Here is a 12,808-nt window from a genome sequence, read left to right on the forward strand (position 1 = left end):
GAATTATTTCTGTTTCCATCAAATGGTTTGGAGTTTGAGTGGGTTGAAGGGAGTCCGCAGCAAAAGGAGGAGTCAAATATTTGAACCTTTATCACATTTTTTTTGGAAGAATGACTATCTTGTAAATGTCAACCAGGGGAACTTATTCACAGATTATCTGTCAGAATGCAGTGAAAGTTTCAGCAAATATGACAAAAAATAACTGTTCATAAAAGTTACCTACTGCAACTTCTTCTTCAAAAGTCTTTTATGAAAAAGGGAAAATATATGTTGATGTTATCGCAGCTTGTGTGAAGTTTTAACATAAAACAGGAACAATCTGGACTCCACTAATGGCGAGTGAGGAAGCATGTGTTTGTTGTGTGAACTGACCCTTTAAGTGAAGCAGCGGTGCTCTCCAACCTCAACTGTGTCCTTGAACAAGACACTTAACTTCCAATTAGCTCTGTGGCAGCAGCCGGCTGCGGTTGTATACTGGGCAGCTCCCAGTAGCTGACGGGAGAGGGCTGTGGTCGCACCGGGCAGCTCCCAAATCACAATGTGTGCAGCTTTATGAAACTGAATCACGGCATTGTTGAGAAAGAGCGAACGCGCCCGGCCAGCCTCTCTTGCATAAATAAGGGTTGAATAAAAACCTCACTGCCGACCTGGGAAGTGGAGATTTGTTTTCATGTATTTATTTGGAAGAGCTTTCAATCCATCATCTTGCTATGTGACTAACCGAGCATGCTGGGAAATGTTTTCGTCAGCGGCGATCCTTTCCAGACCCTGAAGTTTTGATGACTCATTCCCGGGCCAACATAAAACAGTCTGGAAAATGAAACTGGTGTTTTTGGTAAGCGATGAAATGAAAGTGTTTCATGACTCCAGAGGAAAGAAAAAAACCCATGGTAAGGTGCTGCTCAGCCTTCAGGGCGCAAAATATCTTCTAATCCAATCCAAAAAGTAACCAAATTCAGTTTGGACCAACCTCTGCTCTTTAGTCTCTGTCAGTTAAAACGAATTGAAGAAGACACAACAAACAGGCCTCAGCTGCGTCAGATTTTACAGTTCTGGCTGTCGCTGCTGTCGGCATTCACTCTATAAAAGTTTCTGACTAACAGGTAAAAATTATTTGTGTTGGTCAGCTTCGTGGTCTTGGTTCTGGTTGTTTGTGTGTTAGAACTGTGACTCATCTTACATGGAAATCTCCATTATTTTGGTAGTTTTTGGTCATCATTCCTTTTGGGTTTGGTCATCTTTGACTCAGTTTCAGATCTGGCAAAACAGATTTTCCCTTAAGGAACACCTTTTTATATTATATTCAGTATAGTAGTAAATAACAGTAACACTAACATTTAACACCGTTCAAATGTTTTAATATTAAAGCTATAGTCTGGTCTGCACTGCAGAAACAAGCCAAATGTTGTTTTGAGCAAGGAAATCTGCCAATGGGGCTGTAAGTCTTTAAACTAGCATCTAGCCACTGAGAGACTGCAATGGGCCTTAAAGCAAGAAAAAAAGCCAAACATTTAAACAGGTTGTGTTTATTACAAGCAATTTAAACTCACTTATTTAAGTCTTAAAAAGAGTATTTTAGTCACTATATTGAGCTGAAATTAAGAATTTGTACATTTGTTAATCTAAGATTACACAATTTCTTCTAACAGAACAATATAATAACTGAGTTTCTCTTGAATGAACCACCAAAAACATTCCTATTTTTAGCATTTTTTATTAAACCAATGAAAAACTGCTGCTTCATTTCCAACACTGGTACAAAATGACTTTCTCTTAAACTGAGATGTTCTGCTACACATATTCTGCTTACATATTATGCAAACCATTGTTGTTACTGGTTAAATGGAGCTCAATATTAGCTGGAATATCTTATTAAGACACAGTTAGATATAGACTCATATACCAGAATCAAGTTAAGAACAATTAAAACTATATTTGTTTACTAGGAGTGTGAATCTTTCCCTTCAAAGACGATCCGATGTGTATCTAGATACATGAGCTGTGATACGATGCAGTCTGATCATCGACAACAGGCAATGTGTCTGTTTTCTATGGAATATTTTGACCTAGTGTCTCAATATAATGACTTTGTGATAAGTAAGTAATTTTTTTGACTTACAGAATCTTTTTTTCTCTCATGACACTGGCACAAATGGGCGTCTGTAGTTTTCGTACTGGCTGCAGCAGTTATTTGTGTACAGGATGTACAGCAGGGGCAAACAGACTCAGGCCTGTGGGGATCCAAGGCGGCATTTGAGTTGCAAATAAATGTGCAGAATTTCTTCCTCCTGCTAAATTTATTTTATCCTCATTTATAAAGTATTTAAAATGTGTACATTGTTTCACTGATGAAGTTAAACATGGGAGCCTTTACTTTTCCCACTGTGGTAGAGGACCGTCTGGATTCAGAGAGGCAGCCATTGACTTTTACCTTCTGGGTTAAAAAGTCCAAAATCAATGCCACCTTATTCAGATAAAAATTAGCATTAAGTTTATTATTTAAAATACGAGTCTGTGTTGTATTAAAAGCAGAAAAAAATCATTAAAGAGCTGTCTTCCACCCCTCGACTGGCCCTGAAAGCTACAACGGGACCATTTCAAAGCATAAAATGTAAATACTCGAGTACAGTACTTTGAGTAAATTTACTTAGTTACATCCCACCACTGACACACACACACACACACACACACAGTGACTTGGCTCGTCTGGCCTCTTTACTCATCTGGGGTTGATTAACATTACTCTTCCGTACACACACACACACACACTTATGAGCGATGTGACGTTGGCTTCCCATGAACTCAGTCACCCCTTCAAAATAAAATCTGAGGTTTGGGACTCCATCGCTCATGTTTCTCTGCTCTCAAATAATTTCTTTGTTTTTACTGGTCGACATTTTTTCAGGACTTTCCAGGACTGGACTCAAAAGTCAAGTGTGGCTATAAACACGTCCTGTTTTCACTGTGGACCCTGGTTTAAAGGGCCAGTGCGTAGGATTTAGTTGCGTCTAGCGGTTGTAATTGCAGATTGTAAGGAGGAGAAATAACCCCCTATCTAGAGCCAGTGCTTGGTTTGTCCATTCTGGGCTACTGTAGAAATATAGCAACACAATAAAACTCCACCAAAACCAGATTTGTTCATCTTTCCAACAATCATCATTGATGGTTTGGTCAAAATAAACCCTTAATTAACTGAGTTAGATAGAAAAATATTTGCAAAACGAGCTGCAATGGCTGCCATGTAACATTATTTGGGGGACCTTTAGTTTAACCAGAAACAGCCGTAATATCAGTCTCCACCACACTCCATAGACCGAAATGCTAATTTTACCTCACAGCTCATCGTAGCATTGTAACTTCATTCAAAGTGAACAGAAATAGAATAAAACTCACCAAAACTGTCTCTGTTAGTGTTTCCAACAATCACCAACTCTGGTTTGGTGGAAATAAATCCTTAATTCACCCGACGTAGATGATAAAAACAGCAGTTTCAGTCAGTAGTAGATAGTAGAACCACAGACCCGAGGCTTGCAAAGTACAACACAGGCCAGGTGATGGGAGTGAGCTAACGCATTGCTGACTCCCTGTATCGTGTTATATAGAGAATAGCTGTTAGCTGATATATTGTTTAAATCTGGGTAATAATCATTCATTCATGGTCTCTGTAATATATGTAACACGCAGGTTTGTGTGTGTGTCAGGTGTTACCACTGATACTCATTAAGGTCAAACACAGTCAGACTGCTGCTGTTTTGCATGTTGGCTCACTGGAAAGGCTCTGATACACTAAATGGAGCCATAATTAGTCAAATTAAAAACAAATTCAACTCAAGCTAACCACGAAGTAGAATAAACGTGTGACTTCCACCAGCCAAAGTCTGAAAGTGATAAAACATGAATTAAAGGTTTATTTTACTTTCTCCCTGAAGGACTATTTCCTCAAGAGAATGAAGCTGAAAACAAGAATCACAATCTCACTGGTGTCGTCTTTGTAGACTCAATACCAGGTTCAATTAATCACTTGTTAAAATAAATATATTTTCACATTCCAGTAATGATCCCATCTCTGCCAAACCTTCTGTGCTCTGGAAAAGACGACGTTACTGTCGAGAAGTTACTCAGCTCTCCGGGGAAATTCAGTGTTTTATCTATTTGATTCCTTTCCTCCAAACAGTTTTGTCTCATTCTGTCCTTGGCCGCTGCAGCGCTGTTGTTATAGAGAACGCCATTAACTCAACTCAGCTCAAATTGATCTGACAAATAGCGAGCATGTGAGTCACAGATGAAGTTTCGCACCTTGGCGGCGCTCTGAGCCCCTTCGTTACTCGACAGTTTGGGCTTAAATGAACGCAGTTATGTTTTTGATGATGAGGGGAAAAAACCTAACAAAGTCCAAATCTTCCCTTTGAACTTTGCTTTTTTATTTCCTCACCTGCTCAGCTCCCGGCCGACTCCCAATAACGGGGCTGCTGTCACACACGCAGCCTCATAAAACTGAAACTTAATCAACCATCACATTGCTTAGTTCAAAGGTGCCGTTTAAACTGAGTCAGCTCTGTGAGTTTTAGGTCAAATAAACATCAGTCAGTGGAGGAATGAAACTAAGTACATTGACTCAAGTACTTGAGTATTTCCATTTCATGCAGCTTTATACTTCTACTCCACTACGTCTCAGAGGCAGATTCAGATTATTGATACAAAATATAATCAACTATTAAATTATGATGTATTATTATAGGTTAACTTACCCAGCTGTAAATAAACAATTACAGTTAACTTCTAGGTAGCAACATTAATGTGATCAGAAATGTGTTTGTGAACACATACATTTTTCTCTGTTGATCTTAGCCAATAATAAATGATGTAACAGCACATTATTTATTTATTCCCAATATCTCCGAGTTTCTTTCTTTTACTCTCCAATTGTTTTCACTGTTTTTCTGCAGCCACAATGCACTCAAATGGATCTATTCTGTATTCTTTTTGAGTATATTTTGAAGCAAATACTTTTGTACTTTTATTTCTTTGCAACAGAGTATTTCTACACTGTGTTATTGCTGCTCTTATAACTGAGCTGTATGGGGGGAAACTCTGTTCCACTGTACTCGTGTATTGGCTTCCTGTCACAAATCGATCCCGTCTCCTTGACTTTGTGCCTCATGTGCAATCTGAAGTAAAGTTGACCCACCATCGAATTGTTAGAACATTTGTGGGATCTGCAGGAAGTACAAGATGCTGCGTGAACAGGAACAGAGAGTGTGATGACAAAGTGTTGAATGCTAATTTTAGCTAACATGCTTAGCCTTGGCAGCTAATTCTTGCAGCCGTGCACCCACACAGCTTCCTGTGCGCTTTACTGCAGGGTGAAAAAACAAATTTAGATTTTCCAGGTTTGACTGCAGCATTAGTCACCCATTCTCTCGAAAAACTCTCATTATCAGTATTTGCATGCACCTGTAAAGCATGTAAAGCATGTAAAGCCACAGCGACAGTTTGACTCATCAAAGCAGGAAAAGCACACGTGGAACTAATATCTTTAATGACACCTCTGTGTTTGATGAGTTAAAGAAAGATCTGTTAGTCTTTAGTTCTCTCAACCTTAAATTTACTAGATGTAAACTAATAAAATAATTAAAATTATAACATATTATTGCTGAATATCTTCTGCTTTGACCTGCAGCAAAGTTATAAAACAGTATTCAGTAGGCTTGAGCCTTGATGTCAGCAGGAAAACTCAAATAGAAATCTGATACATTTTCTTTAATATCGCAACAGCTGAGCTTTAATTTCGTATCTTTGTGAAAATATAGTTGAATTACAGATTATCGCCCAACATTTACCTGTGAAATGTTTATAGGTTAGGTTCTTTTATTTGGTGTTTTTATTTTATATGTATAACTTTTAAAGTTCAGGTTCAAGTTTGTGGTTAAAGTCTAGAGTCAGTTTTTAGTTCCCTTAATATTTAAGTTATTGTTCAGTATAAAAAGCCAACAGTGACACTGCTCTGCTGCACAAAAACATTAAAAGTTCCTCAATTTATTTTTGGCCCGTGACCAAAACTGTCATTTTAAAACTGTCTGTGTGAAGCCGTCATGTGAATTTGAGCCTGTCGTTCTTTTATTTACTACACTTTTGACAGATTATAGTTTTAACTTTACTGATTTTGCATCTGAAAATGTCACTATTATTTATTATTTAGTGAGCAAATACCAAGCCGTAGTTGTTGTTTTTGGCAGGAAGTGAAGTTCCTGTATTTTGTTCATGTGTTTTGGGTTATTTACAGCAGACTAACACTTTACTAAACCACCAAACTGTCACATCATATTAATTAGATTGACACTTGATGTGCCGCAGACGGTTTAGAGTTTGGTTTGGCTGAAAAAATGTGAAGAAAACCGCCAAGCTGCCCTTTGAAAGATGCCTTGGCAGATATATTTGGAGGTTTAAGGGTTGGCTAAAAAAGGACCCTGAGGTGTAGAAATAAAGGGAAGTAAAACACATTAATCAAATTACAGTTTAGAATAAGACTTTGTAAACTTTGGAGGAAAGAAACATCTACGTATCTCGTTTCATTCTCACCGAGGTGTGTGTGTCTGTTTAGGTGTGTGTGTGTGTGTGTTTAGTGTGAAGGCAGTTCATTAATGGGCGTCGCACGGTTTTAATTTGCAGGTTTTATGAGCTGATAAACACACAGACACACTATATTTACTCTGCTACCCTCACTTTAAATATTTAATGAAGTAACATGAGCACATATAACAAACAGGATTAGAGATTAATGACTCCGATCAAATTACTTTTCATCTCTTCTCTCTCTTTTTATGTCTTTCTTTCTCTTCTTTTTTCTCCACATAAGCAGTTTTATCCTCCTATTTAATGTTATTTATCATAAATTTAGTGATTAAGAGTATCAGCTGTTTTGGTCCAACATTACCACCTGCAGGCCCACTGGTGGTATTACAGCAAGACAGGTTTTCACACTGTTCAGTTTTCTTGCCGTCAGCGTTTGAGAAGATGAAAATTAAACTGATTAAAGTTTGATTTTATGATGTTCGGTTTAACATTTATTTAATTAAGTGATATAGGAGCCAGAGAAATCGCTTATATTAGAAATAAATCAGTTTGAATAACCTTTCAGACACATTTGAACAACAATATACACCATACTCCAGATTAGCAAATAAATGGACCTTTTGGTGAGATTGTTGCTGCACATTTAGGTAAACAGATTTATTTGAACTATAAATTGTATATAAAGTCAAACTTATCTAAAGTGTTTATTGCTGTTTCACTCTGATGTATTGATTCCAGTGTAACAGCAGGTAAGGACGCTGATGATTGGGAATTAGCGGACGGGTTTTGAGAATAGTATAATTTATTCTCCTGCATAAATAAAAAAATACTCTTAATAAAAATTAAAACACTGCAAAGCAAGAATTGTGGCTCAGAAGTTCTCTCTGCATGTTCTCGTGAATGTTTGAGGGTTCAAACTGAACAACATGAGAACAGTTTCTGCATCTTTACTCCGGTTTCTATTGTGTTGTTGCTCATGATTCAATTACCAGAAGTCCTGAAACCAAAACAAAATCCCAGACACCTTGGCAAGACGTCAAGGCAGGCTGAAGTGAAACTGGCAGGACCACACACACACACACACACACACACACATACACTGAAGCCATCCGTCTGTTAATGAGAGTCTGGCAGCACCAACAGGATGCTCTCTGCTCTCCCCAAAACGAAGGTTTGGACAGAGTTGATCTCTGTTGGGTAACGGTTTACCCGAAGGTATTAGTCATCAAGATTGAGACTCTTCAAGAAGGCAGACAGAAGAAAAACAAACCTCGCTGCCGACAGCACTCACCGTTTACTCCCTAAGTGCCTAATTTCCATCAACCTGCTGTTGTTGCTACCAGCTGTGACTTATTGACCCAAGTATGTGCTACCATCAACATCTTCATTGCTTTTCTGGATCTGCAGCTTTCTTTATTACCATCAGCCTCAGAGACTTACATCCACCAGCACTCGTTGTCTCATCGCTGTCCACTTCTACAGTCTCTATAAGGTTCATAACCACCAGACCGTCTTAGTGCCTTCAGCTTCTGTTACTTGTAGCCATCAGTACAGGGCTGTTTCCAGACGGGTGGCACTGACCAGCTGATTGGTCACCTCATCCTTACCTCTGCCTCTGTTTTAAAGCTATCATATATCACATTAAAATAGAAGACCTAACGTATTCATTGGTACCAACCATGTTGTGCTAACGTGTTGGGAAGTTTTTTGGCGATGGAAAAACTGGCATGGCCGTTTTCATTGACCTCTGACCTCAAGATATCTAAATGAAAATGGGTTCTATGGGTACCCACAAGTCTCCTTCTTACAGACTGACCCACTTTATGCTAATCCCATGCAGTCGTTGGGCATAAACCATGCAGTTTTTTGCATGTGGTATAAATGTTTTTATAGTGTGTTTGAATACTTCTGCAGACTGGGGTCCATGTTTCCACATTAAAATCCTTAAAAAGTCATCTACTTCTACCTCACCAAAGGTCCCAGAATCTATGAATTTATTTTTAATTTTATATTTATTAAATTTATTTAATTTCTAAAGTTTTCCTGCTGGACACAAGATGTCTCCTACTCCAGTGCAGGAGACATCTTGTGTGGATGGTGGTGGATCGTTTTATAACAAGTGCAGTAAACAGGGTTGACCACTAGATGGAGCAGTACAAAATCATGATGATGAAGCATCTTCATCACACTGAAGCTCTGAATCCACACAAAAATAAAAAACTGCATTGTGTAAAAAAGTGTAAACTTTATTATTACAAACTGTTAGTATGTAAAATGACTCAAGAAGAGATTTTTATTAGTAAATTAATAAACAAAGGCTTAAAACAGATATGACAAGATAATAAAATCACTCTATTTCTAACAACAACAGTGTCCTTCTGTCTAAAAGCCCTTTTCACCTTCTATTTGATCCTTTCTTCCTATTTATTGAAAAACTTAGTTACTTGTTACAAAAATGCAGAAAAAACATCCCTGTGGGTTGAATTCAGGCTGGAAAATTACCACATAAACTCTCTTGGCCAAGTGTTTACACACAGACTATTCCTCCCAGCTGATTCATAACAGTGTGGTTTGTTAGTCAGAGTTACTCGCTGTTATGAGCTTATGAACCAGGGTGGAAAATCACAAACTGCCTGGAGTTAAGGTGATCCTAAATGTTTCCCGGTGTCTGGTCAGTTGGTCAATTGGACTTCCCAGACTCTGGTTGGACGTTTGTCTGCTGGAATAGTCACAGGAGGTGTAAAGCTTTTAACATATGATTCAGCAAATGTGACGCATGTGAACAGGTGATAACTGGATCTTCAAAGATTTCAGACTGAGAGCTGTGATTTCAGTTATTTTAAAGCTGCACTGGTTTTATTTTCATAAGCTGAGAAGCCTTTTGGGGGAGAATCAGTCAAAACGTTAAATTCTGCTCTCAGGATGTTTCTCTCTGGCAGGAGTCAAAGACCCACTGCTGCAACAGGACTTTTTCTACCAGTTGTAGGTATTTTAAAATATTTCCTCTGTGGCAGATAGATTCGGGTTTGTGTTAGCCAGCAGTGAACCTGCCTCCAGGTGAATAAGGAATAAACACTGTGCAAACCACGGCTTTCAGGGGAATGAGAGGGACATATTTTCTGATATTTTCTGATATTTTCTGATCTGAAGGTAATGATATCGGGCTGTCACACTTCAGAAGTGATTTAAGATCAGCGGTGTCTTTTTTAAAGTGAATTAGTGATTAGTCACACTCATCAGCACTAATCCTACATCATAGTGGATGTATAATCCCTGATGATGAAGATGCAGAAAAATATAAATGCGGGACAAAAAACAGCACATGGCAGTCCCTCCAGGAAGCTGCAAACACTTCCTCGTTTGTAGTGCTTAAGATGCAGATTGTGTGTCTCACACTGACCCTCCAAACAGTCGCCTTCAATTTAGCAATTCGATTGCAAAGAAAAAAAGCCTAAAAACATAAAAACATTAATCGAAATCAGGTCACAACAATCCCCAAAAAGCCCTCAAAATCCTGGAGGGGCTGATATTCTCAGTATTTCACAGCCCCTCCGAAGGGGAGTCCTGATTCCTCTGTAGTTCGCACCCTGAAGCTTCCCCTTCTGTCATCTGGATTTTGATAAAGTGGTGGATGTTTCTGCTCCGAGGCAAGAAAAATAATCAGCTGGTTTAAAATCAATAGCACTGTCCGATCAATAAAAATCAGGTGATGTGTGCCCACATTTCAATGAGGCAACTGCTAGTGATAGTTACATTAGTAATAGATCATGTAGAATATTAACATTAGAAATTGGTTAGTGAGAAAATCTTGCATGAGAGTGACGTTTTGTCACTGTCACTGAAATAAAATGGCTGACTTTATGGTTTTGATTTTAAGGCGTGTAAGAAAACGTGTTATTTTTAGAGTTTAGATTATTTAATATCTAAACTTTGAAGGCAACCTGTCTTGCATTACAACTATATGCAGTTCAAACTACAAAGAGCTAATAGAAAAGGCCAAACATCAGGGAGCAGAAAACATTGAATTTGCCAAAAAAGACGCATATTAAGTCTGTATGATTGTTGGATAGAAAGTTACTAAAAATATCATAAAAACTTGTTTTGCACAAACTTCCTGCAGTTATTGTGTTCACTGTTTGGGTTCGTTTTACAGTTTATCAGCTGCTCTCTACTGTTATTGTTACACATTGAATATAATATAAATATCCATAAAATATAGTCAGTTTACTCAGTGATAGAAAGGAAAAAGGCTGGGAACCACTGAGCTCATTGAGTTTCTCCAAACAAATCTAAATACAGACAGTTTCCTTTTCTATCTGCAGCACCAGGATAGTGTCCAGGGGTTTTACAAAGCCCGTAGGGTTGATTTCTCGTACTTTGAAAGCTAAATGTTGGCAGGTGTGGCCCAAACAGTTACGTCTTGATGCTATTTGGTGGCAGCGATGTGCAAAGTTGCTTCACGCAGCTTTATGTGACTTCCAATTTTAAAAAAGCTCTTTAGTCTTCAACATCACAACTGAAGTCTGTATCACAGGTTTATTCCTCCTCTTTGGCCTTCAGAGGTTCCCTGCTTTGGAGGGCTGTATCAGAGCCCACAGACTCGTCGTCACCATCGATGTCGTCATCATCGTCCGTCTCATTGGTGACGTACGAGCCTTTATGTCTGGACAGACACCACAGCAACAGAGCTGTAGTACAGATCAGCAGCAGCAACAGTGCACCGACGACCCCTAGAAAGTGGAGTATGAATGTCGAGGAGGTCACTGAAAGATCTGACACATAATCACTGAGATTTACAATTCTCCATTTTGTCTGTGGAGTCTGGAATCTCCCTCGTTTCCAGTGTATACAACTAATTATATTTCTAAATTCTACTTGTGTCTGCCAGTAATCTCTTCTAATTAAACACTGAAAAAAGTCAAAATCACGATCTTTGAAAACCAGCCGGTCAAATAAGGCTCATAATCTGGGTTTAAATTCAGCTTCTGCTTTAAGAGAGGACAAATACACTGTAGAAGACTTAAAACTATCTAAAAATAAACCATTTCTACCAGTCTGTCTCGTAGCTGTTCGAATCATCAGACATAATCAGGTAAAACATTCACTTCCTCACCTCCAATTAAGGCTGCAAAATCTCCACCGCCTGTGATGATACCTGTAAAAACATTAATTAAATCAATTAAAAAAAACATAAATTCAGAGCTCTTCAGAAAGGGGTTGAAAAAAACAGCTAATATATAATATATATGTATATATAATTTGAATGTTTGGGAAGCGATAAAACAGAACACTATATGTTCATCACTTTTCTTTCTCCAGCCCAACCTGCCCAGTCCTTGAATGCCGCCCCATAAATGTGTCCACCCTGCTATGAGGTGATACAGTGTGTGGGATCTCACATTAATTGTACACATACATTAGCCCCATACAGGACTACCTTAATTTAGAGCCTCCTGCCATGTTGGTGAACTGATGATGAGTGTGTGTAGGAAATAACGAAGGGTGTCACCCGCGGTGACATCCTCTTCCAGTCTCTTCTTTTTTGTTCCATCACCTTCTCTCTTGCTGTTCCTCGGTCTGTTCTGTTGCTCCCTTTGTTCACTTTGTCTCACCCCATCTGCTCTTTCGTCGGTGTGTGTGTGCACACGTCAGCTTTTTATGGGGAAAAAAAGAAGCTGAATGCTTGTGAAGCATTAACCCTTTAAACGCCATCAAACACACAATGCACAGGCGATGGCCCTTTAAGACTAATGTACACACTACTCACTTCAAACCCACTCCTGCTCACGTGCCATTGGGTCATCTTCATCGTGTACTTCTCCATGAGCATTGTGGACAAAGAAATTGTTTCATTTGATCTGTTGGATGTTCGATCACTGTTTGATGTTGAAAAAGCAACAGACCGCTTGAGCGATCAGGCCCATGTCTAATGTCAGTGTTCAGTTTTAGCTTTAGGCCCAAAGATCAGATCTATCAGGTACGACTAATGAGAGCTCATGTGTCATGTCCTTGTGTCAAATACTGTGCATTCCCCATCATCATGATGTACAATTAGTTGATTGGGATACCTTAACGGAACAGTTTGATATTTTGGAAAATATGCTTATTTGCTTTCTTGCCACTTTTGATGTCTGGGAACCAAATATGAGGCTACAGCCAGCAACAGCTCTCTCAAAGCTTAAAGCCCCCTCCAGTCAGAAATCAGTGTCTCTTCCTGTCTCTACAGTGTGCTGTT

At 38.8% G+C, this 12,808-nt stretch overlaps 1 protein-coding gene across 1 annotated transcript in view; it reads right to left on the reverse strand.

Annotated features, from left to right (window-relative positions):
* Nucleotides 1-10,709: 10,709 nt before the first annotated feature.
* Nucleotides 10,710-12,808, reverse strand: part of LOC118339902 (glycophorin-C-like) — a 5,115-nt gene continuing 3,016 nt past the window's right edge. Inside the window, exons 3-4 of the mRNA XM_035677715.1 lie at nucleotides 11,687-11,728; nucleotides 10,710-11,303 (exon numbers count right to left, since the gene is read on the reverse strand). Of these exons, the coding sequence (XP_035533608.1) occupies nucleotides 11,110-11,303; nucleotides 11,687-11,728 (236 nt within the window). The 3' untranslated portion in view covers nucleotides 10,710-11,109. The remainder of the gene's footprint in view (nucleotides 11,304-11,686; nucleotides 11,729-12,808) is intronic.

The sequence above is a fragment of the Morone saxatilis genome, unplaced genomic scaffold (genome assembly GCF_004916995.1).
Source record: "Morone saxatilis isolate NCDOM2014 unplaced genomic scaffold, NCSU_SB_2.0 Contig6, whole genome shotgun sequence".
Classification (NCBI taxonomy): domain Eukaryota; kingdom Metazoa; phylum Chordata; class Actinopteri; family Moronidae; genus Morone; species Morone saxatilis.